The sequence below is a fragment of the Euprymna scolopes genome, chromosome 43, assembly GCF_053919585.1.
Source record: "Euprymna scolopes isolate OS-2025 chromosome 43, ASM5391958v1, whole genome shotgun sequence".
Classification (NCBI taxonomy): domain Eukaryota; kingdom Metazoa; phylum Mollusca; class Cephalopoda; order Sepiida; family Sepiolidae; genus Euprymna; species Euprymna scolopes.
Window position 1 is genome coordinate 49,291,834 of NC_136524.1, and position 22,156 is coordinate 49,313,989.

A 22,156-nucleotide genomic window follows, 5' to 3' on the forward strand; every position below is an offset into this window, starting at 1 on the left:
TGGTAAAATTCAGTTGTAAAGCTACATTCTTGTGTGAGATTGAAGATTTCAGCAACACTCAAAAATACCATTGAGAATTGCTTAGGATTTCTACCCACTGAACCTGACTAAACAAGAGCATGATACTCCATGGATTAAATAAAGTGTTTCATAAGAAATTCTTGGCAGATTTACAAGTTTGATAGAAAGATTCCAGAGTTGAACAAGATAGACCTGAATAAAGTTGGAGGTTACATCGATCGAAATGTTACGCAAATAACACTCAAGATGAAAACAGCAGTCCGAAGAATAAACATATTACACGGATCCTTGTCAAACAAAATCAGCTTCGCTTGTGGAAACAAACGATTTAAAAAAAAAAGGGGGGTGGGCTTAGTTCTGATCACCTCAATCGAAGATTTAATCTGTGCAGAACAGATTTTGGTGATTTGGCCACATTGACTTCTTGGTTTAGTAGATGTAGAATAGTTGAGGTAGCAGGGTTATTTAGCAAAGGGGAAGCATAGAAAAACATGGGAGTTATGAGGATGGACTTAAGAGGGATAGAAAAAAAAACTAAGTCAACTTGGAATGCATGTTAGAATGTAAAACTGACGTTAAACAAAAATAAGCCTGTCCTGTTAGAATGTGAAACTTCATCTAAAATGAAACCATTTCAACTCAGCTAGGGATTTTTATCCTGGGCCCCCAAAGTCAAGAGATTAGACCATTTCTGTAATGATCTAGTCCCTGTTGATTTTGCGGTAGGAGTTTTAGTCCTGTGCAGTTCTAGGAGGTCCACCCTACCGGGCCTTGTTTTCTCTCTTTGAGAATGTGTTAGTTAATTGCTAATTGCCTGAGGCGCCCTTGCCTTGGAATGGAACACACTTTTTGGAGGTCAGAGCGTACCTCCTCTGGGGCACTGACTTCTTTATCCCACTTTCTGCCCCTGGTGTATAAGTTCTTGCAGTGGGAGTAAGCTAAAAACCCTATTTCAACAGAAGAAACATAAAAAAATCTTTTAGAGGACATATACCAATGAAATGTATGAATTCCTTGCAGAAATCAAAACAAACATTTGGCTGCAAAATAAATGGGCAAAGTAATTGCGTACAACTTTGAAATGAAATATCTAGAAATCGCATAAAATGAGTATGTGGGTAAAAAAAAAAAAATATCCAGCCAACAAAATAGATTCTTCTACAAACTATTTTGCTTAAAAAGCAAAAAAATTTCTTATTTAATGGAAAATTCGGTTTTCGTCCAGGATTTTCCTTACATTGAAAAAAGAAAGAAAAATCTGTATGATGTATGTAGCCATGATGAAATTAAAAAAAAAAAACATTTAAAAAATCAGGTAAAATTGATCAAGTAGCTTTTATTATTATAAAGAAAAATCATTAAATGATTAAAAATTCATATTAATTACAACATCAAGTATGAATTTTGTAGAGTTATCTTCCTTTGAGATTATTTTTTCAAAATGATAACAAATCACCCCACTGATTCTCATAAAATTTCAGTTTCTTATTTAAAAATAAAACTACTTGATTAATTTACGTGTTTTTTTTTTGTTGTTTTTTTTTTTATGATTTCGGCAAAAGCCGAAATTCGTTCATCCTACAGATTTTTCTCTATTTTTATTTTTTTATGAGGAAAGGTAAGAACTGAAAATTCAATTGAAAATGTTAACCTTACTGTTCTATACCCTTTTATCTAGTTTTAACATCTACGCAGTTATCTCATGGGTGTATCTTGCGTGGCAGCCATCTTTGTTGAAAGGGAAGTAACTCTTATAAAACTTGAAATCTATTTGTACTTTAAAAGAAAAGCTTGAAATTCCATTATTTCAATGGGATGGATTCTAATTTTTAATAGAGTAACTTTTTAAAAAATATTTACTTGGTCATTTTCAAGCAACACATAACTTTTGTCACAAAATGAGATCTATTTTTAATTTTATTAAATTAAAATCGTTTTATTTATTTACTAGCGGGGGTAAAGAGTCAATAAAAAAATTAAAAAAATGCTGCCTGGGTGGAGAGAGGTGTGAAAAAAAAAACAAAGAAAAGTTTAAGCAAAGGCTAAAATAATTCAGTTTTTGTTTTAAAAGGGAAAAAATCTCATTGCATAAGCCTCGAAATAAGGAAAAAAAAAAAGAAAAGAGCAGGAAGGCAGGCAGGCTTGAACTTGTAATGCAGAGGAGAAAAAGGTGAAAAAAAAGCAAAACGCTTAATCCCCGTGGCCACTATGACATACAACCTCGCTGCCGTTCAAGTTAAAGCTAGTCATTGCAAGCACGTATGATGACTTCACAAAAATGTCGGCAAAAAAGTGCCCCCCTTCTTGTACAAAACTGTTCAGTTGAAGATGAAGAAATGTTGTCGTCCAAGACATGAAGCTTCAAAATGATATTAATCTGGTCGCATGTGTTGAAAGTTTTCGCGGCGCATATAAACAAACACACAAACACTCGCTCACATATTTTGCCTTTTATCTATACTAGCAGTTCCGCCTGGCTTTGCTCGGGCCCTATGTTCTGTTCATAACTTTACGTGCCTATGAATATATTAAAAATTGTGAATATGTACGGTAATGCCTTTCTGTATAATAGTCTTTCTTTAACAACTATAGAGAAAGTTGGTAGAGACCGCAGAAGTCAATTTTTTTTTTTTTTTTTTTTTTTTTTACTTAGACCTCAATTTTGAATACTTAACATTTATTGTTTTGGGCTCAAATAGAATTATAAAATTAGATCCCTGTGTAAGTAATCTATATCTAAAATTTCAAGTGTTTAGACTCAAAATTGGCGGAGGAGTTTGGTAAAGTTCTCAAAGGTCAAATCGTTGAACTTTGATCCCCCTAACAGCAATATTTCTGGCTGAAAACTGATTAAAAAGATTTTCCCCAATCTCAATACCCTTTATGCTAAATTTTGAGTCTGTAGACCGAAAATTGACAGTTATTTGGTAGGAAAATGTACATAAACACACACAGACACTTTCACTTTTATAGATATATAGATATCTATAAAAGTGAAATTGTCTGTGTGTACATACCCTACCAAACTACTGTCAGTATTCAGTCTACAGACTCAAGATTTGACATGAGGAGTATTGAGATTTGGGAAAATCTTTTTAATTGTTTTCGGCCAGAAATTTGCCTGCCAAGATTTCAAAGTTCAACGATTTTTACCTTTGGAAATTCTACCAAACTCCTCTGCCAATTTTGGGTTTAAACACTCAAAATTTTAGATGTAGGTTACTTAGACATGGATCAAACTTTTTAATTTGATTTGAGCTCAAAACAAATGTTACGGGGTTAAAATTGGGGTTAAAGTTAAAAAACCACTTGACCTCTGCAGTCTCTACCAAATTACTCTTTTTGGTCTAAACATTTGAAATTTTACATAAGGTGTATTCATAGGGCAAGCTTTTTAACCGGTTTTTGGTTGAAAATGTGGCTACCAAGGGGGTCAAAGTTCAAGATTTGACCTTTGTGGTATCAGGCAAACTATTCACCCAATTTTGGGTCTAAACATTTTAAATTTTACATAAAGGGTATTCAGGCATGCAGCAAGCTTTTTAATCAGTTTTTGGGCCAAAATTTGGCTGCCAAGGGGTCAAAGTTGAAAGAGTTGACCATTGCAGACTCTACAAAACTCCTCTGTCAATTTTTGGTCTAAAAAACTTAAAATTTTAGATGTAAGTTACCTGGGCATGAGTCAAACTTTTTAATATATGCACATAAAGTTATGGAGAATACATAGGGCCCCAAGCAAAGCCAGGCTGAACTGCTAGTATATATAAGTTACAAAATTTTTTTTTGTAATGTCTTTAATATTAAATGAAATTATCGATCGGCCTTATCTATTTATAAAAATATTTGTCCCATGTGAATCAGAAAGGTAGTATATTACTAAATAAAAAAATCACAAATTTTTAAAAACTAATTACTAAAAACTATTTGACATTTATATATCACTAGTGGCGGGGTTGGGGTCCCTGTTGTAAACCAAAAAAAAAAAAAAAAAAAATGATAGTGGAGGAGGGGGGGGTCGTAAAATACACTTAAACAGGGTTCATACAGATTCAAAAAATCCTTGAATTTTGACTTTTGCCGCGAACAGGACTTATGTTATTATTACCTTGAAAATGTCTGTAAAAAATGTCTTGAAATGGCCTTGTATGTCCAGTAAGTTAATGCATACTTGATGTAGTCATTTAAATGGTCTTGAAATAAAATGAATATGTATGTATTACATATGTTGGGAAGCTACCTGATGATGCAGTGTTACGAGAATAAACAATATTTGTTTAAAGTTATATTTTGGAGTAAGACTTTATCTCCAAAATTTTGTACTTTTTTTTTTTTTTCTTCTCTTTCTTGCCATGATGTTGAATTTGATAAGAAAGTTATTAAAAGAAAGGCTGCATGTTGTTCATAGCGGGGTTGTTTTGAAATGCCAGAATGGCGTTGGCTACGCGTTATTCAGTTAAGATTCCGTGTTAGAAGCGTTGATTAAAGTTTAAAATGAATACGTATGTATTATATACTAGCAGGGGTACCCAGCATTGCCAGGGTGTTTAGATGCGTGTGTGTGCGTGCTCTTAAATAATAATAAAAGAAAAGTTTTGGTAGGTAGTAAGGCTCGAACCCAAAGCCCTGAGGCAAAGTTGGAAAAAAAAAAATTGTGAGACCTTAACCACTCGGCCAGCAAGAAAGAGTAAGGGAAAGACATTTGAATTTATTTAAGTGAAATATACAGGTGCCCGCTTAATAAGGTCAAATAGAAGTCGCGGAGTTAAGATTTACGACGATGTAAGCAATGGCTAATCAGCAGTTAACATTTTCTGCAGGACAGTTTTTAACGAGGTGAAAACCCAACTTTGAGAGGAAAAGCAGCTCCCCCGTTTATTAGGGGAGTGTTGTCCAAATGAAAGCAATTGTCAGATTTGACGGTGAAAAGCCGATATTGACCAAACATTTACATCGCTTTCTGTAGACCATCTGGCCAATTCGAATCCAGTTTTGCTTTTTTAATATCAAATTAAATACACGCACGACCCCCGTTGTTAAGTTGTACATATTATCATCTAGACAGCATAGAAAAGATTTTAAGAACAAGTGAGCTGACCGAGCGCTCCCCTGAAAAAAGCCTTTGCGAGCATACAGAAAAAGTGCACACACATACATACATACATACACACACATTTTCGCTTGTCTATTTATAGATAGACTAGCGGGGTTGCCCGGGTGTTTTGAGGTGTGGTTTCTTAAATCAAAAAGAAATACGGGGGGGGGGGGGTTAAAAACAATTTTGGTAGGTAGGTAGAATCGAATCCAAAGCCCTGCCCTTAGGCAAAGTTGGAAAATAAAATATGAAAAAAACGTGACATGTTAACCGCTCGGCCAGCAAGAAAGAGTTACTGAAAGACGTTTGAATTTATTTAAGTAGGAAGAGAATTGACAGGTGCCCGCACTTAATGACTTAATGAGGTCAAGTGGAAGTCGTGGAGTTAACATTTTCTGTATGCGTTACGACAATGTAAGCAATAGCTATTCAGCAGTTAACATTTTCTGCGGGACAGTTTTTAATGAGGTCAATAACCTGGTTTGTTTGTTTTTTACCCAACTTTGGGGAAAACCAGCTCCCCCGCTTATTAGGGGAGTGTTGTCCAAATGAAAGCAACTGTCTGATATGATGGTGAAAAGCAGACATTGACCAAACATTCACATCGCTTTCTGGAGACCACCGGCCGTGGGCCAGGGAGCTGCATATTCGAATCGAGGTTCACTTTTTTATACTGAAAAACGAAAGCAACACGCGCCGATCCAAAAATCTGGAATATTTAGTGTTTCAAAGTCGGGCAAATTAAATAGACAGGCGACCTCTGTTGTTAACTTGTAGATATTATGATTTAGACGTCATATAGAACGTTTTAAGTATCAGCGACCCCACCCCTGTAAGAAGTCGTCTGCGGACATACACAAAAAGCAAACATACACACAAACACACATTTTGCCTTTTATATATATAGACTAGCAGGGGGTGCCTGGCGTTGCCCGGGTGTTTTTTGGTGTGTGTGTGTGTGGTCGAAAACCCTAACCCTAACCCCCCCCCCCTAAAAAAAAAAACACGTGAAAAATGGCTTAAATAACCCTGCTTCAATATTAAAATTTAAAAAATCGAAAAAAAGAAAAGACATCTCACACCAGCGAGGGGTATCCGGCATTGCCCGGGTGTTTTTGGGTGTGTGTTGTCGGTCGGGTTGGGATGGTGTTAATGAAAACCTAAGAATAAGCGAAGTAAAAAAAAACAAAAAAACAGAAAAACGAACGTTAAAAGATCTTAAAAACATGTGAAAAATGGCTTAAATAACCCTGCTTCAATATTAAAATTTAAAAAATTGAAGAAAAAAAAAGGCATCTCACACCACAATTCGAACCCAAAAACCTTTAGATAAATAGGCTGCGCTCTAAGCAACTGAGCTAAGACGACGTTGACAAAATTAGGTCATTTTTTTTTTTTTTTTTTATCTTTAAACTAAATTGGGTTACGACGTTGTATGACGCATGTGTAGAAGCGACATCGTCATGAGAGGACGGTTTTTGCTGACCCCCTCCCCACCCTTGTAGAAAACTGCTGATTTTAGAGTAAAGGAATTAACGTTTTTGGCCAATTTTTCGATATTTGTCGGGCGGAGGATCAAGCTTTAAAATGATACCAATCGTGAAAATCCGTGACCCGTGTGGAAAGTTTTTGCAAGACACACAAACAAACATACATACATACACACATTTTCGCTTTTATATATATAGATAGATAAATGGTTGAACGCTAAATCATGAGGCAATATTATGAGGATAAACAATATTGTTTAAAATTAATATATTTCGAAGTAAGACTTCATCTTTAGAATTTTGTACATTTTTTTTTTTTTTCTTTTCTTGCCATTTAAACAGTAAATATCGTTTATCCTTATGACACTAAGTCATGATTTGGCTTCCAAACATGTAATACACATGTTCATTTTAAACTTTAGTTAACGCTTCTAACATGGAACCTACAATCTTGACTGGTCTTGAAATATTTTATTTATTATATCAAGAATCTGAAGATTAGTTATTCTGACAAGAATCCTCATTTGATGGATTCACATTTCTGCAAGGAAGTTCTACACGTCTTCTGCATTGTGTGTATTGACTTAATCCTAAATTATCAGACCTCTTCGCAAAATTAATTGCATTACATAATCATTAAAACTGCCTGTCTATACATATGCTTTTCCAGTTTCCAGAACACGGATGCCTGAAACATGTTCAATCCTGTCCTTTCTGTCTTTGATGATGATTACAGATGGAGATTTGTTTTCATTATGGAAAATTACCTTTTTTAGTGCTTGCTTTTAGAATTCTTGGTTCTTATTTAGAATGTGAAAACAAAAATACCGAAAAAATTTTCGTGATGTACATACCGGTCATGAAATAAAGGTGTCATATTCCAAAAATCTTCTTTTTTTTTTTTTTTTTTTAGCAAGTTTTATTTTGATTACAAACACAATCTCAGTAATCAAATTGAGTTACCACCCTTACATTTTAACACATTCTGAAACCTGCCGGCCCCTGTCTCACTAGTCATAAAATTTGATTTTCTTAGTTTTAAAAAAATAAATAAGAAAAAAATGATCAGTTTACAGGATTTTGGAATATGCCATCTTAATTCTGTGACAGATAATTATGAACTAAATTATCTTTCTGTTCTTTATTTTACTGCATGTACCAAATATGCAAAAATTTAAATGTAATGTGAACAAACATCTTGCTGCCTGACTCCCCAATTAGGATACCCTCCATAAATCTGTTCCCAAATCCCAGTAACTCCCCAATGTTTATGTAGTAGAGGGCCTTATATAGAGGTGGAAAGGATTTTACAGAATTTTTAAGTATTAAACTTGTGCACTTTGATAACAAATGAAGGAAATGATAATTGATCGTGCATCTCTTTTGATTATTCTTGTTCGAGACCTTGACCCATGAATGTTGTGGTTTCATCTTTCGCAATCATGTTAGTGAGATATTTAGACATGGAACTACTTTTTAGAAAAAAAGTAATTCCATGTCAAATCATTCGGAAATTTTAGAGTTTTGAAAACTATATCTTCAGATTTTATAACTTTCACCATGCATAGATAGATATAAAAACTAAGAAATCTTGAAAATTTAAACATGTAACCCCCAAGTGGTTGCCGATATAGAGTATTTTCCATAAATCGTGCGAGAGGTTGACAAGGCAATATTTTAATAATTACATTTTCTTGAATATTTTCAATTTGTGACTCTGAAAATTCTTTTTAAGATTAATATTAAATTTTTATAAACTTATTTCAATGAATTTTATTCAAGATTAGATGGTCTCTGCCTCCCTTTCACCTCATATACTCAAACTAGTTGCTTTCCCTGAAAGGGTATTTTTGAATCATTGGGGGGAAAAAAATGTTCTACCTCTTTAAACTCTGTAAATGAATAAAACTAAGAACTTTTTACCATTTTTGGTGCAGATGTACTTCATAGCGTCTGCATGATTGTATAAAAAAAAAAAAACCCCAAAAAAGTACCTTATCAACTCCGGTCCTGGATATGACCTTAAACTATATCCAGTGGTGAGGCCCCAGCTTGCGGGTTTTGGGGAGTGTGGAGCCACCCTTTAATTACCATTGCTCCCAGGTCCACTCTGACCCGGAGTGGTAGTACCTGTTAGGGTTCCAACTATGGGTTAAATAGAAACCGACTTGAAAACAACAAATATATTCTATTAAAAAACATTTTTCTTCAAAATCTTTGGATTTGGCATTAAATAACCTGAAAAGGGTTGATATGCCGTAAAACAAAAACAACCAACCAACCAACCAACCTTATCAACTCCATAATTTTAATTATTTTCTTTTTTTCCACCCATATTGGTTCGCACTCTGAATAATTCCAAAATCTGATAAATTCACAAACAAGGCTTCTTTTCTGAGAAAATATTCCACATTTTTTATTCCTTTGGCCCAAAAACTTATTTTTTATTCCTTTGGCCCAAAAACTTATTTTTTATTCCTTTGGCCCAAAAACTTACCCAAGTGAATTTTCAGTCACATGTTCCAAACTGAAAATATTCAAGAAAATATAATTATTAAAATGCCACTCAGGAGACGTCTTGTGCAATTTATGGAAAATGCTCTAAATCGTCAACCAATTGGATTTACGTGCTCAAATTTTCAGGATTCCTTAGTTTTTATGATGTCCAGCTGTGATGCAAGTTGCAACAAAATCTGGGGATATACATTTCAACTTCTGAGTGATACGACATGGAATCACTTACATTTATTTGTCTGCTGGGCTAACATTTATAGTTCTTGAATTTAATATTCCACCTTTCCAAACTTTCGGTTAAAATGTGGCAAAAAAGAACAGGCACTAGTGACAAAATATATGGTACTTGTACAGTTTAATCAAGACATTAAAAAAATGAAAACATCAAAAAAGGTTATATTGTACATATCCGTTATGGAATGAAGTTCTCAAAAAATAAAAAAAAATAAAATTTCACTTAATTTCATCAGGTAATTTTTTATAGCGGAAAAACAATTTATGATACCGAGCAAAAGATTTGATATTTAGGAAGAAAAGCTACTATTAAAGATGGAGAGGGAGTGTCAGCGCTTTAAACTGAGTTATTTCCCTGTGGCGTGTTCAAAAATTCAAAGATGACTACCTTCAACGTGCTGTCCTAAAAACATGTTTTTCCGCTGTAAAAAAAAAAAAGACTACTCGATCAAATTAAGTGAAATTTTTGTTTTAGATCTTCAGTCCAAAACGGATACTTACAATATAACTTTTTTTTATATTTTCATTTTTGAATATCTTGATTAAACTATACAAGTACCAAATATATATTAGAATCATGAATTTTAAAATCGCTGTTGATTTCACCTTGTTAGATAACAATAGTCATTAGGATACATTTACTCAAATTGTTTAAACTGAACATTTCGTAAGAATGGAATTTAAATCATTTAATTTTTTTTTTAATTATTTTTGAGAATTTTTTTTTTTTTTTTTTTCTTTTTTCTTGGATGGTTTGACACAGGATTGGCCAAAAGTATGTCCTATCAACAAAATAATTAATTCCATGTTCCTTTGCATTTTCCTCGTTCACATCTTTACTGATTTTTTTATCATAATCTGGATTGCCATTTTTTTCTTTTTTTATCATTCTGAGATTCAAACTCTTTTCCTTGCAGAAAACTGTATGATTCATGCCCAGCAATTCCTTTCTGATGTCTTTCTTGTACCCTATTAAAATAACTCTTTTGATTATAATCAAGGTTGTCAGCTCTCTTTAACTCCACAGACAGGATGATGGTGACCAGCAAGATCTGATGCCTTCTAATAAACTATTTTCTTGGATAGCCTTAGAGCTACCCTTCTTTACTCATTTTAAGAATGGCTTTCTTATTCATTTGGCCATGTCTATTTAATAGACAGCAGAAACAGGAAATAGAAAACTTCTTGCACTCGTCTGATTTTAGGGTGAAAATGGCCAGACAAGTAATTTCCTATCTAAAGTTTAACACTTTATCTACAAATCTATTGTGTAATTGTTTAATCAATAAGATTTCACATAACTTGTATGCATGCACGTGAAGTCAAAGCAAAGTACTTTACTTTCCTCGGCTAGGATATTCTCAGGTGTGACATTTTGTTTGGTATTTATGGTTTACCATTTTTTTTTTTTCTCTCTCTCCTTTTTAGGATATGCATGTGTATTTGTCTGAAAGTGAAGTATTTACGGATTTCAAAAACCCCAAAGCTCAGTTCTGGGTTAAAAAGGGTCTCTCATACGGCGATTGGACAGGTGGTCCAGAAGGTGATGGCTCTTTTGAGAGAAGAGGACAGATCTCTTTAACGGAGGTGAGTACACTTCATAAATTTTACAAATTCTTTACAACTTTTTTTTTTTTTTTTTTTATACAAAATTTAGGTTATTTAAAAAAAAAAAAAAAAATCTTGATTTTACCCATTTTGAAATGAATTTTTCTCAAATCAAATTCTATTTAAATGTAAACAAAATGACACCATCCAAAAAATCACGATAAAGCTAAAGTATTTTAATTTATCATTCATTCAGAAATTGTTTTTTATAAATCTGATGAGGATCGGAGGGTGCTGGTGTTATTGTTTGAGAATAAAAAAATAAGAGAAATCTTGAGATTTGAATTATCAAAACATTTGATTAAAAGTAAGAACCGATACTAATTTGTCAGGCTGAGTGAGGTATGTTTTTGTATAGTCCGAGGGGGGTCAGCCGTTCTAGGCTTTACCTTCTCTCTAAGAAGGGTTTAGTTTATAGCTAATCACCTCGGGAATTTTTTGTAGCTCAGAGTGTGTTGGCTTCACAAATTCACACCTGACCTTGTGTTTAAGACCCTAACATGAAAGTACATTGAAGTTTTATTTTTTTACACACAGATACGATCACACGAAAAATATAATACTTTAACACTTAATGTAATCGAAAATATCTGCATTGTCTTAAGTGTTGGGTGTATATGATGATTTCTCTTTTTTTGTAAACAAGGAGCGTTCCGAAAGTAATGCCTCCTATTTTTTTTTTATTCTGCTCAAATGGATTAGAGGGGATTGCAATTTGCAGTGTGATGATGACTGAGCTTATGCATTCATGACCTGAAAGTTTCATCTCTCTGTTGCAGATATTGATGGTGTGAGACTCTAAGAAGGCAACCCCTTGTCATGAATGTGCATCAGAAGCAGAGATGCGTCATTTAATTTCTGGCAAAAGTGCATTGAGAATGGTGATGACTATGTAGAAAAATAAGTTTTGGAGTACAACAGGTTACTTATTTTAATGGTATCACTCCTGTTTTTGTAGCTCTTCAACTTTTTTAGTTTACTTTTGGAATGACCATTGTTTTCTGGGTCAATTTTTGCGAGTTGCCCCAGCTTGGTTTAATGATTTCTTTTTTATTTTTTCCCCCTAATACGTTTAAAAGGCCTCTATGAATAATATGAAGAGAAATTTTGAAAAACAATAAATAGCATTTTACAGTGGGGGATCATTTTCCCATATAAATTTAATGTAAAGTGATCACCCACTTCTTGGCCACTTAGCGTTCAACGAGACCGGTCATCGTAGCATTCGTGATCACTTTACATTTCGGCCCAGATCTCCTATTTCTACAAAACAAGATTCCACTCTTCAGTTTGAGTAATGATTGCTTCCTTCATTGTGCTAGGCCAAGATTGTCCGTCGATCCTGTCAGTGTTTTTTTTTTTATTATTAAACAATAGTTTTGTGTCTTTGGTTTATTTCCATTAAAAGCAAAGTTTTATGCACAGAATTTCAAACGGAGTCCTTTATCCAATACACAAGGATAGCATGCTCTCATTCTGTCAGCCATGACTGAGTGGAAATCCTAAATAATTTGCAATTGTGTTTCGAGTGCCGCCCACACTAAGGATTGAATCTTCAACCTCCAGAAGAGTGTAACTTACAAGTGAATCTTACCAAGTACTTTATCCACTATGCCATATGTCCTTGAAGATTCACAAGTTCAACCAAAAAGGGTTGATATGCGAAAGAAGAAAAAAAAGATTAGCCAAACACCTGCTGGGGATGGAGGGGGGGGGGCTCGGTAAGGTTCCACCTGCACATCAAGAGATAAACACAAATGACAGTTGAGTTTTATGAATATTACTAGCAGTTCAGCCCAGCTTTGCTCAGGCCTTATGTACTGTTCATAACTTGCCCTATGCGTGAATACACTTTATGTAAGATTTCAAATGTTTAGACCAAAAATTTGTCTGAGTAATTTGGTAGAGACTGCAGAGGTCAATTTTTTTATCTTTGACCCTAATTTTAACTCCTTAATATTTATTATTTTGGTCTCAAATCAAAATACAAAGTTTTACCCATGTCCAAAAGGTGTTTTGTACATTGTTTTCAAAGTAATATTCGACAGGATCAATACTATTAAGAAAAATTTATACTTTCTCCTTTCAAAATATCAGATCTTTTCTACTGTTAAAAATGGAGAATTTGGCATTGATAGTAAATAATAAATTACCAACAAATAATATGGATGCCATGACTAAGAAAATCAAAACCAAAATTTTGATCATCAATTCTACCAACTGATCTATTTGAGCTGTCTGGCACTGTTTTACAATTTGTCATTGTTCTGAGGGAGACAACTCTCTTTTACTAAGAGATTCATTTATTTTTTTTTCATCTCATAATTTAGGACGCTAATAATGCTGTCCTTAAGTTTTCAGAGCAGTTTACAAAACATTTATGTTTTTTTTTTTGTTTTTGTTATTTTGGGGGGGGGGGGGTATTCAATTATAGAACTTGTATATATAGTTTATAATAGGTGCTTCTACAGTTTAATTAACCATTTTTCCATAAGTAATGGACCAACATTAACTGTTTAATATTTCACAAAAATTCTGTGTCCCCCCTCCCTACCACATGTAAGTAGAATTTTTATGAAATCTTAAATGTTTCCTTTGCTCGGTTAATGTCAGTGCATTACTTACGGAAAAATGATAAATTAAACTGCAGAAGCACCTGTTAAAAACTATCCAAGTTCTATAATTGAATACCCCTCCCCCACTCCAAAATTAAAAAGAACAAAAAGCATAAAAGTATGTTTTTGTAAACTACTTGTGAAAACTTACTGACACCATTATCAGTTTCCTAAATTATTTGATAAAAAATTTTTTTAAAAATGAACGAATCTCTTAGTAAAAGAGTTGTCTCCCTCAGTACAATGACAAATTGTAAAACAGTGGCGGCTTTCTTATAAACAGTTTAAAACATTACCATGATAAAATTATAGCTTTGTCATGTTTCAAAGCAGGAACCCAAACATGAGCAATATCTATACTCCTATAAATCCGTTCTTTTGTGTGTATTGATATTCATATTAAAAACCCTCTTTTCTATTTGTTTAAAAAGAAAAGACAATTTTCTTATATATGGGTTGTGGAATTGCATTCACTAGCTAAAGATCTAACTAATTTGCATATTCTTTTAAACATTCATTTTAATTAATTCCTTATTAGTTTTTTCAGTTTTCTTATGGGATGATCATCTAGAGTAAACTATTACATGTAATTATATTCATGCAGATATTCTACATGATTTATACTTGCATAATATTTGCATAAAATCTTTACAGTAAACAAAAAATTGTTTCCATATATATTTATGTATACGTATATATTTTTGTTTAATCTATAAAAGTGAACGTGTCTGTGTGTGTGTGTACATTTTCCTACGCAATAACTCTGTCAATTTTCAGTTTAGACTCGAAATTTTATATATAGGGTACTGAGATTTGGGAAAATCTTTGTAATTCGTGTTCAGCCAGAAATTTGGCTGTTAAGAGGTCAAAATTCAACGATTTGACCTTTGAGAACTCTACCAAACTCCTCCAACAATTTTGGGTCTAAACACTTGAAATTTTAGATGTAGGTTTCTTGGACATGGATCTAACTTAATAACTTGACTTGAGCCCAATGAAATAAATGGTAAGGGGACATAATAGGGGTCAAAATTTGAAAAAATTGACTTCCTTTTTTCTTTTTTTTTTTTTTTTTGCTCAACATACACCTCCAAACACCTGGGCAACGCCGGGCTGAAATGCTAGTTAAAAAATAGAGTGAATAGATAAATATTATCAACACCATTGAAAATTATTTTAGTAGTCCAAAACAATTTATTTTGCTTTAATTATGTATCATATCTACTTCTTTTACAATTATATAATCCTCCTAGCCTAGCAAAAATATGCAACCGGAGAGGAGAGCGTTTACTAGTTTAAATAAATAAATTGGATATCTCTAATGTATTTACTTTAAAATTGTAGTAAATTTTCTTTCAAAACACTGAGTATTCATTACTGTAAAATGATTTTCAATATCAACCAATCTAAATCAAATGTTACTTGTTTAGGTATACAAGGTGGAACGATAAATTTGTCGCCATAAAGAAAACAACACTACAGCTTTTATTTTAAAGCTTTTATTGAAAAGAATCAATTCAGGTAACTTGATTATGAAGTAGAGCTGACATCTATTAAATGTAGCCGCCTTCAGCCTCAGTCACCGCCTTGATACAGAACTGGGAGCATGTTTTTTCCACAAAAGCCAGCGGGAGCTTGGCAAATACTCGGTGGATGGTGGCAATTAGGCTGGCTTTGGTGTTGTGGGAGGTTATGTTGGTGATGTTCTCGACGTATGACCAAACAAAGAGTCCACTGGGTTCAGGTCGGAGGAGGGGTGGGGACCAGTGAGAGAATGGTACAAAGTCGTAACACTCCTTCTGAAGTCAATCCCTTTTTTACATGGTAGTCACCACTTATCAAGCAATGCCCCTTTTGTGGGAGAGAGGTTGCAGGGAAGAGAAAAGGACATCCCCCACTCGGCTAGGAAGTCTATTTTGTATTCTGTCAAGGCAGGATAGGTTGTTTTTAGCAGCTCCTGCCCAGATATGGCAGCAGTACTTCATCCTTGGACGATTTGTGGGCCGGCACAGAGTCCTGCTACAACAGCAGGGTTTGCCAGCAGCCACCAGGTTGCACTAAGGGATCACCACACTCTTCAGCACATCCAGGTACGCTTTCATGTTGACTTTCAAGCCAGCTTCGAAACACCAAAAACCATAACCGTGGCCGGAAACTTTGTTGAGCTGTGCCCTCGAGCATCGAACCGTCTGGATTTGTATTTTGAAAGGTGCCGTAATGGTCCTGTTATCATAACTTGGATCAGTAGAGAGCATGCGTTGTACAGTGGCGCATCTCTGATCTCGTTCATTTAACATTGTGTCATTTTCAGACCTGATAAAAGGCTCCTATTACTCTTGGGACTTGTACACAACTGGCCAACTAGTAGATGGTCTGCTACAAAAAAAGAAAACCGGTTTTTCTCAAACGGAAGTGGAATCTTTGTTGTCTTTTCTGGGGTGACAATTTTATCGTTCCACTTTATATTTAAAATTTTATTCTGTCACCTGTCGACAAAACCAATTTAGTCGACGGGTGATATAAAGATGTTTTTGGAATCATTTATTTTAAAATGGGTGAAATCTGATTTTTGTTTTCTTTATGAGAGCTGATTAATAATCTCAACATCAGACTATCTTATTTTTCTAATGCTAGAAAGGTGATAACACGTAAATGAACATACAATGGCAAAGCATATTATATGAACATTATTGTTACATACCTCTACTTTCTAATTGTAGAAACTAATGAAATGTAGATTAGATAAATGATTTGCACTTTCTTTTTTTTATGCAAGGTATGAGACCACTTTATTATGTAAGCTAAAAGAAAAATACCACTTCAAGGTCAAGATCTAGCCAACGATGTGTTAGATAGATAGATTCCAACCCACAAAACAGTAATTCTTTCCCCTTTGTCAGAATTTTTTTTTTTTTTTTTACATTGGAGTCACCACTTATCAAGGCCCAGCAGCCACTTGAGGATAAATGTTAAAGAGTGTACAGTAGTCAGTGGGACAATATCGTAGTAATCGTTAGTTGTGGAAATTTCGTAAATTGGATTACTTAAGAGGAACGGTTCATCAAGAACTTGTTTACGTTGGACTTGAAGATGACCATATTGTAGTCAGCTGGAAAGCAGGAAATCAAGAGTTCTACAGCTGTGCAGTTCTAAGAAAGGAGCTTTGTTCATGGAATCTGTTTAGGTTTAGGCACAGATAAAGAGTGGGAGAAATTATGATTAGTGTTTTCAGCTAGACAACTGTTTCTCATGAAAGTTTGGCGAGTGGGAGAGACCATAGATTGGAGCGCAGACAAGTACTTGCTATGAAAATAATAAGGCGGAGACAGGCTCGCAATGTCTCTTCTGTGAGGAAGAGGTCGCAGGGAAGAGAAAACGGTATCCCCACTAGGTTACAAAGTCTATTTTGAACTCTGTCAAGGCAGGATAAGGTCTTTCTAGCAGCTCCTGGCCAGATGTGGCAACAGTATGGAGTACTGTTGCCACATATGGCCTTGGAATGTGAGGACTAAAATACAAAATAAAGGAAGTGAGAATTGCAAAGCTGCTAAAAGTAAACTCAGACAAACCTTGCAGAACTGTGCAAATGAGACTTCCGGATGGTTCAATGCAGCAGTTGAAGCACATGTTCCTACATGGAAATGCTTTAGCAAACCTGGCTCTTTGCAATAGTTTACTTCTATTTATGCAACTGCCATCGCTCAAAGACAGCATACTTTTTGCAGATTTATCTGACATAAGTCCAGTATAAATAGGCAAAAGTATTGTGCCCAGGCGTGTGTAGCCCCGACAGATCAGACTCCCAACGTCGTGTGTCGTGGATTTTTCGTTCGACTATTCCTCTTATGGCCAGATTGTCATTTTCTCGCTGGCATCTGTCGTTGGGAACACCCGTGGTTTCACAAAAGTAGAAATATAATAAATCGTGGAACAAAGAAAGTAAAAACATAAACGCCAATGTTTCACATATATTTGACTGTTGGACTTGTGTGTGTGAGCATGTGTGTGTCTTCTCTCCGTTCTATCGATGTTACGTTCGTCTGTCAGTCACAATTCATCTCTATTTCTGTTTCGCAGTCAACTCTAAAAACTGTTCAACCGTTGTCACTATCAACTCCGATCCATCACAACCAGCAACTCGATGTCAACTGTCTTCTCTGTGTTGGTATCTGAAGTCCGCCCTTCCCCCCACCACCACACACCCGGAAGCTGCCCTTCCCTTATCCTCTATATGGTTCTATTGTCATTTTCAAATCTGCAGGCTCGATCTAAAAATACCTACCGATTCATTGTTTGTGACTTCCTATTTTATTGTTTATTGTAGGACACTTCTTATTCCTTTGTCTATTGCCCCCCTCTCCCTTTCTCAGCATTTAGGGACTCAAGTCCTCTTCAGGTCCGCTTTATAGTATCACAGGATATATAGAAGCTAAAAATAATTGTAAGGGTGGAATAATCACAGTCAAGAGAAGGCATTCCAAAGTCGCCAGAAAAACGTATTGAGCCACAGAAGTTAGAAAGTTATGATTTCTGGAAAAGTTATAATCGTGTAGTAAATAATAGGTAATCAACAATTGCCCCACTATCCAAAAACCTTGAGATTGTTTGCACGGCAACTGAAAAAGCAAAACTGCAATAAGTAATGCCCCTGACCCACTTCCAGTTGTCTGATCTAGCTGAAATTTTGCATGTGCAATGATTTCTATCTCTACGGGTTATGTGGCAAATTACAGCTCTGAACTAATAGTGGTTTCTGTTTTACAGGTGTTTCAACTGAGTCAGGTGTGAAATGGAGCCTGCTGAATGTTGAGCAGTGATCCGGTTTTTGTATTTGAAAGGATGCACACCATAGGAGACTTTTGATGAAATGAAAGAAACTTATGGTGATAATGCCCCATCATATGACCTTGTAAAACGCTGGCATCGTAAATTCAAACATGGCCGGAAGTCTGTGGAAACAGCTCCCGGACCTGTTCGTCCCCCCCCTCCCTTCTGCCATTGATGAGGCATCTGTCCATCAAGTTGAGGCTGCCATTTTGGAAGATCGGTGAATTACTATTCGCCAAATAGCCCAAGATGTCAAGATTAGTACAGGGTCTGTGGAAACTATCATTCATGACCATTTGCATATGCATAAGGTGTCTGCCAGATGGATTCCCAGGTTGGTCACACCATTTCAGAAGCGAGAACACGTCGAGTGCTCGAGGATGAATTTGGAGATGTGCCAAGAAGATGAGTCAAAGTTTTTCAAAAGACTGATTACACAGGATGAAACCTGGATCCATCACTATGATCCAGAGACTAAAGCCCATTCAATGCAGTGGAAGCACTTGGACTCACCACCTCCAAAGAAGGCAAGGGTACAGCCCTCCGTTGGCAAGGTCATGCTCACAGTCTTCTGGGACCAGGACGGAGTAGTGATGACAGATTTTCTAGCAAAGGGTACCACAATTACAGGAGCCTATTATGCTTCACTTTTGAGGAAATTAAGGGAAGCTATCAAAATCAAGAGGCAGGGCAAGATCAGCAAAGGTACCCTCCTCCTGCAGGACAACGCTCCGGTCCACAACTCGCATGTCGCCAGATCAGAAGCACGGGCGTGTGGTTATGAAATCCTCTCCCATCCTCCCTACTCTCCTGAACTTGCACCCTCTGACTTTCACCTCTTCCCAGCCATGAAGTTGTTTTTGAAAGGAAAGCGTTTCCCAGATGATGCAGCCTTGATTTCTGAAGTCACGTCGTAGTTGGAGGACCAACCTGGGGTGTTCTACAAAAAATCTTCAGAGCTGCATCAAACGATGGGAGAAATGCATAACTCTGGGTGGTTCCTATGTAGTGAAAGACTAATAACTGTGCCAAGTTTCGTTGCTCTACTGCTATGGGAAGTGGTTCAGGGGCATTACTTATTGCACGCCCCTCGTAGCTAAGAGAAAAATTCAGGTTGTCCTCTATGGTCGTATGTCAAAACGTGATATAAATGCGGGTGTCCAACAGGGATCGATCCTTAAACCTTCATTATTTTTTATATTTATAAATGATCTCTCTGAAATGGGTAGATTTGATGATGGTACCAACATTTGAGGGGAAAATGAATGAACACATATCTAAGAAAATGGCTAAAAACTTTAAAGGAAGAACTCCAGTCTGTAGTGGAATGAGACTGTAATGGATGGTAACACTCAATGCTGCCAAGACTAAGCTTCTTTCCTTTCATAATTACAAGAAACCTTCTCAATCATTGCTTAGCATGGCTGATGATACATTACCTGAAATTTGTTCAAACTCCTCAACTTAACATTCACAGGCCACATGAATTGGAACAAATACATTAAAGTCATTATCAAGACTGCTACAAATAAGGTGGGCTCTCTCTATCATGCTAGAAAGAAGGCTACTCATAACTGAGAGTATCCTGTACCTCTAAAAAGCCACTATTCACCCATGCATGAAGTACTGTTGCCTAACCTGGGCTTGGCCATCTGCCACTGGTCTTTTGCTCTTAGACAGGATTCAAAGAGTTACCAACCTAATAAATAGGTCCTGCACTAGCAACCAAACTTGAATCTCTCTCCCATCGCCTGTATATGGCATTTTTGTGCATGTTTTACAAGTATTTTAATGGAATGTGCTTTGACTAACCCAAAGCATTTTGATGTGAAAAAACCCTGACAAACTAGATAGGCGACAAAATCCCACCCCTACACTGTAGAGATTCCTAGATGTCGAAAAGCCCTCTACTCGAATAGTTTCTTCCCTCAAATTGCTAGACTTTGGAATTCCCTCCCGGATCCCTGCTTTATGACTATATCGACATGCGGAAGTTCAAATGTAATGTGAACAGAGTTTGCTGCTCAACTCCCTACATAGTATCCCTATAAATTTGATCCTAAATAATAGCCTCTTATGTCACAGTGGCACTGTGCTTTGTTTGGGGTGAAATGAGAGTTAAGAAAAAAAAATTTAGTATTACAGAATATCATGTGTCCAAGACATGCTATTCTCAATAAAATTGTTTTTTTGTTTTTTGTTTTTTTTAATCTTAAAGGATACTCTTCCCATTGTTCTTTCACTTGACAGAAGAGATCACATTTAACATGCCATTCCTGGGGTGTTGATATATATCATTCTGATTGTCTGTCGAGGTACCATAGGTGGCCCTTTTTTTTTTTTTTTTTTTTTTTTTTTTTTTTTTTTTTAAGGTTTATTTGGTGCTTATGTAATTTTGGTACCGCACTATTTTTAAATAGTTTTTCAGGTTAAATTGAAGTTTTACAATATATTTTTTTATTATTAAATTTATTTTATTAATCTTATTTTTCTGATGTTGCCTTAGGAAATCTTAAAGTGTGCAGCTAATCATTAACTAAGTACATAACCAGAGCATAATCACATTGACACACCGGTTCCCGCTGGATCCCCGAAGTTAAGCAATGTTGAACCCGGTCAGTACTAAATGGGTGACCATTTGGGACTTTCAGGTGCTGCATATGCTCTCCGTTTATCTCGGCATTGTTTCCAGTCGCTCTGGTCTTCTCCTTGCGACTGGACTCGGTGTCGAGTCAGGAGAAATGTGGTTGAGGTTTGCACATCCCTTGCCTCACAATTACACACGCTACTGACCCTAAGGAGTACCCTTTGTCTTTCAAGACTTAACGGAAGCATGGGGAACCAGAGCAGAAGTAAATGCTGGAGACTTCTGTATTTTTGCCTTTCACTCGTTTCCGCTCCAGTTGTGTACTTGATTGATGGCTACTTGTGGCAAAGTAACTTTTTTTTTTTTTTTTTTTTTTATGCAAATAAGTCATAAATAAGTTGGTTAAAGCAAAATAAATTATTTGACTAATTTCCCAATGGTATTTCCTCTTTAAATAATTTATCACACAAGAAAAAATTTTGTTACATAAAAAAATGTATTTGGCTCAAACAAGCAATCTTTTGCCATTTTTACTTTAGTATTTTAAAATGTACCATTCCATGCAAAAATAAAATAGATTTTTTTTTTTTTTTTTTTTTTTTTTTTTTTTTTTTTTCAGTCCATGATGAATAATGGCTCAATTTATTTACATGTATACTTCACAAAATCTGGTGTGGCCCCAGATTCTCCAGATTCTGGTTTTCCTCAAAACCTTAAAGCATATTCGTTCCAAAGTGAGTATATTGTTATTTTGCTTACGTTTTGAAATTGACACAATGTATAAAAAAAGTTTACATTTTTTTTTTTTTTTTTTTTTTTTTTTTGTGTGATGTGGCTGTCTATAGCAAGATGTTTTTACACCTGGTAAAAGTAAGACGTACATGGAATTGTGTCATCTAAGCAGTAATGCCCATCAGCCATAAAAACACTTTAAATATTTCAAGATTTCAAGGTAGTACCACTAAGATGGTTATATTTTTAAAAACCAAAGTCTTAGAAATAAATATCCTTTCACATTTTTTAATAAATAATAATCTGCATTATATATTTAAATGAGCTTTTAGGTACCATAGGTGGCCTTTTTTTTTTTTTTTTTTTTTTTTTTTTTTTAGGTTTATTTGGTGCTTATGTAATTTTGGTACCGCACTATTTTTAAATAGTTTTTCAG

General features: G+C 35.2%; 1 protein-coding gene across 1 annotated transcript in view; it reads left to right on the forward strand.

Annotated features, from left to right (window-relative positions):
- LOC145268336 (putative lipid scramblase CLPTM1) overlaps window positions 1-22,156 on the forward strand; it is a 115,757-nt gene that overhangs the window by 25,797 nt on the left and 67,804 nt on the right. The window contains exons 3-4 of the mRNA XM_080123831.1: window positions 10,780-10,938; window positions 21,608-21,722. Coding sequence (XP_079979957.1) covers window positions 10,780-10,938; window positions 21,608-21,722 — 274 coding nt within the window. The remainder of the gene's footprint in view (window positions 1-10,779; window positions 10,939-21,607; window positions 21,723-22,156) is intronic.